At 36.4% G+C, this 3,439-nt stretch overlaps 1 protein-coding gene across 8 annotated transcripts; it reads left to right on the forward strand.

The window, feature by feature from the left end:
- Positions 1–301: 301 nt before the first annotated feature.
- Positions 302–2,679, forward strand: LOC145068636 (putative zinc finger protein At1g68190). 8 transcript variants are annotated; one of them, XM_079015633.1, is made up of 6 exons: positions 304–453; positions 644–736; positions 841–1,242; positions 1,534–1,983; positions 2,125–2,324; positions 2,411–2,679. In XM_079015633.1, the coding sequence occupies exons 3-6, from the start codon at positions 850–852 to the stop codon at positions 2,526–2,528; spliced, it is 1,161 nt and encodes a 386-aa protein (XP_078871759.1). In that variant the 5' UTR covers positions 304–453; positions 644–736; positions 841–849; the 3' UTR covers positions 2,529–2,679. The 8 variants fall into 8 exon arrangements, with proteins under 8 accessions (XP_078871763.1, XP_078871759.1, XP_078871757.1 ...); XM_079015631.1 differs by having other exon boundaries at positions 644–696; XM_079015635.1 differs by having other exon boundaries at positions 308–453; positions 647–736.
- Positions 2,680–3,439: the final 760 nt, after the last annotated feature.

Genomic DNA, 3,439 nt, shown 5'->3' on the forward strand with positions numbered 1-3,439 from the left:
AAAAAGCAGCTTAGTGGCTTTCACCACTATTCCCAAGTCACGTGGCAAATTCTTATTCGCCTCCAAGTTAAACCATACACGTGCACAGATAAGCATACGGTCCCACAACTAATCTTAGGTGTACAGGACCACGTCATAAAAGGTCAGACACGTAATACCATAAAGCCCTGGCAAAGATAGGGTAATTCCTTTCTCCCAGAGCGTAAATTACTAAATCCAGAATATTCGTAGTTCGTTAGTTGTACATCACAAATTGAGCTTCTATACTACTCTGGATTTGAAACTTTCAACCCTGAAAAATGGACAAACCTTGGATAGATGGATAGATCACAATCTTTCCATCAGTCTCTATGGGCATGTGAAAGAAGCTCAAAGCCAACGGTGCATGATGAAATGATATGGACTTCAAGTTTTCTATCTTCCTCCATTCTTTTTCTTCAAGACTAATTACAGGTTTGATTTCTTTAACTTAATTCCAACAAGTTAAGAAAAAGTAATTTTTTAATGTTTTTATTCATATATATTTAGATCTTGGAGTCTTCTTATTCGAAGATGTAGTTTTAAAAACACCTACAAAACCTTGTTTCTATTCAAGATATTGCATAAAGGTTGTTATCTTGTGAATTAATTTAACACTCTACAGCAGGTTTAACTTCAGTGGAGTTCAATTACAAAAGTTGAAATCTTTTCATTCGGGTATCTTTATTTTGCTTCATCTTTGTAGCCTGGAGTGCTCGTATAGTTGTTACTTCAAGTCCTATACATAATTTATTTGAGTTTTCAGTTTTGGCAGTGAAACAGATTTAACCCAAAAAAAGTCAAAGTGTATATTTGTTTCAGGGACTTTTCATGGATAGATATTGTGAATTCTGTGTGAACTTAAGATCCGTTGTTTACTGTAAGGCGGATGCAGCGTATCTTTGTCTTTCGTGTGATACTAAAGTTCACTCAGCCAATCCACTCTCAAACCGCCATTATCGGAACCTCATTTGTGAGTCTTGCAGACGTCGCCCAAGCTATGTCCGTTGTTATGATCATCAGAAGTTCATGTGTCGTGGTTGTGATCTTAGCCAACACAATGCTTCTTCTAAGCATCGAAAAAGAGTTGTGAGAAGTTACGTTGGCTGCCCATCTGCCAGAGATTTAGGGGTATTGTGGGATTTCGACTTGAATCCGTTTGTTGATTGTAGTAGTCGCATTCTTGACCAAAAATTTGGTTTAGAGAGTAATGAATACATCAAGGTGTGTCCAATGAAACTTTCTTTACTTTTCTAATTAGGATGTTAATGATAGTATATAGGGTTGTATACTTCACGAAAGGTCAAAGGTTCAAGTTTCAACAAATGCTAGTTGAGAGTAAAAATTCTAATTCCAATGTGGATTGGTCTTTTTGTTAAGAGTGTACTCTTACAAGGATTGTTGGAAAAATAACCTTTTTTGTAGATACATAAACATTACATTATGCTCGTTGAAGGTTATTTTCCTAATTTCACACATGTCGCCCATGGTTTGAATTGGTTTTTTTGTATATAGGCAATTGATGGTGGTATACAAGGGTTCTCCGTTCTTGAACAACTTGTTGATTTGCTAAAGGTTCAAACATCCAACATCGATCATATTTCATCGATTATGCAATGTCAAGAACATGAGATGGATGTTGATCAGTTTTCGCAGCCATTCTTGGTTAAAGGAGAGCATTCCAATGACCATAATATAAGTCTTGATCCATGTTCATCGCCATTCACACAATTGGACAGTTTAGAATCCTCTGAAACCAACGAAACTACCCTCCAAGGAGACTCAATTTGGCAATGCAAAAGTTCAGTTTCAAGCAGCCAACTTTGGTCTCAAAATATGCAAGATCTTGGTGTATGTGAAGAACCATCTTGCTTAGATGACTTGAACATACCTGATATCGATCTCTCATTCAGAAATTTCGAAGAACTTTTCCGAAGTGAGAAAGAGCCCACAAGCGTCGATCAGGTAATCACTTAATTACAGCCTCAATATTTCTCTATTTATATTATCTTTCAAAAGTCCAAATTAACCGATAAAACAAGTTGGTTGCTCCAAACTCTTTGAATTTTGCATTGTTTATTGATATTTTAGCATTTGTTGTTATAGAACAAATCAATGGCCTACTTGAATCTCACCGAGTCATCTCCAAAGAAAGCACGTTACACTTCTCAAATTATGTCATTCTCGTTTTCGAGAAGCAGTGCTGAAAGCAGCGATACAACATGCATAGACAGTGGTATTTCGCCATGTGGATCAACTGAGCACCATGTGCATGAAAAATCAAAAGGAAAGAAGATCGTACAGCTGTATGCAACCTTATCAACGTTTTTATAGACTTAGATTTTGATATGAATTGTGCTAAATTTTTGTTGGGTTTGGAGCTTATTTTCAGGAAGGATTCGGAACAAGACAAATGTGGCTACAGAAAGGCTCGATCAGACACACGAAAACGTTCAAAATCCCAAAGTTGGACGTTAGAAAGCCATGAATCTACAACAAGAAGTTATTGAAATTATATATTTTTTTTCGTTTAATCCAATGTTTGTTGTAGATTATAGTCAACTGATACGCCAAGGATGGCAACAAGTTCTTTTGTTATGATAAAGATGATTCCTTTTTATTTTGGTCCATGAAATGTATAAAGCTTATCATTTAGTTGAACATATGTCCCACTCCCATAAACGACAATACTAATCCTAGCCCTACCATTGATAGCATATATTCTAAGTTTAGAACCCTTGGGTATGTAAATACGAAGAAAACAATCAAGTAGAGTAAACTCAAACCAACGACGGAATTGGTAAAACTTGAACCAATGATGTAATTAATTAGCATTAGTAAAACTTGAATAGTGATGTGATTAGTCAGGTATCATTTGTCTTTTCGAAGCGAAAATGTCTGAAGTTTACGAACCACCTCTGCAATCTTCTGTAGCAGAAGAGAGGGACCAAACGGCTACAACATCTAATAAAAAGGTGTGAAGAGGTTTGAAGCAGAAGGTCAAGTGTTGCGCTACGCAGCACACACGCAACAATTTTTAAGTCAGATGTTTTCTGAAAAACAACCAGCTGCGAATGGTCAAGTGTTGCGTGTGTGCTGCACAGCGCAACAATAAGTGATCGGAAGTGGTTTTTTAGAAAAAACAAACAACACCTTAGAGTTATGATATGATGAACAAATAGTAGTAATAACATAACTCACAAACAACAGAATATAGGTGGAAATCCTTGTAGAAAAACCATACAAACAATGATGAAGGAAAGTTACATGGTTTAATGCTTGATCTTCTTGATAGATAGGGGGAGAAGGGATAAGAAGGAATGAATAAAAAACTAGACCCCTAACAAGTTGGGGTTAGTCAACTTGGCTAACAAAGTGTCTAACTAGGAAGTTCTAACTAGGAGGTTATCGGTTCAATCCG

Source organism: Lactuca serriola, chromosome 8, assembly GCF_051521515.1.
Source record: "Lactuca serriola cultivar US96UC23 chromosome 8, Lser_US96UC23_V15, whole genome shotgun sequence".
Lineage (NCBI taxonomy): Eukaryota > Viridiplantae > Streptophyta > Magnoliopsida > Asterales > Asteraceae > Lactuca > Lactuca serriola.

Bases quoted from the DNA above. Each gene is read 5' to 3' on its own strand.
- LOC145068636 (XM_079015633.1), top strand. From the start codon at position 850: ATGGATAGATATTGTGAATTCTGTGTGAACTTAAGATCCGTTGTTTAC. The intron at 1,243-1,533 runs GTGTGTCCAATG...TTTTGTATATAG, and splicing joins AGAGTAATGAATACATCAAG to GCAATTGATGGTGGTATACA. The intron at 2,325-2,410 runs GTATGCAACCTT...GCTTATTTTCAG, and splicing joins GGAAAGAAGATCGTACAGCT to GAAGGATTCGGAACAAGACA.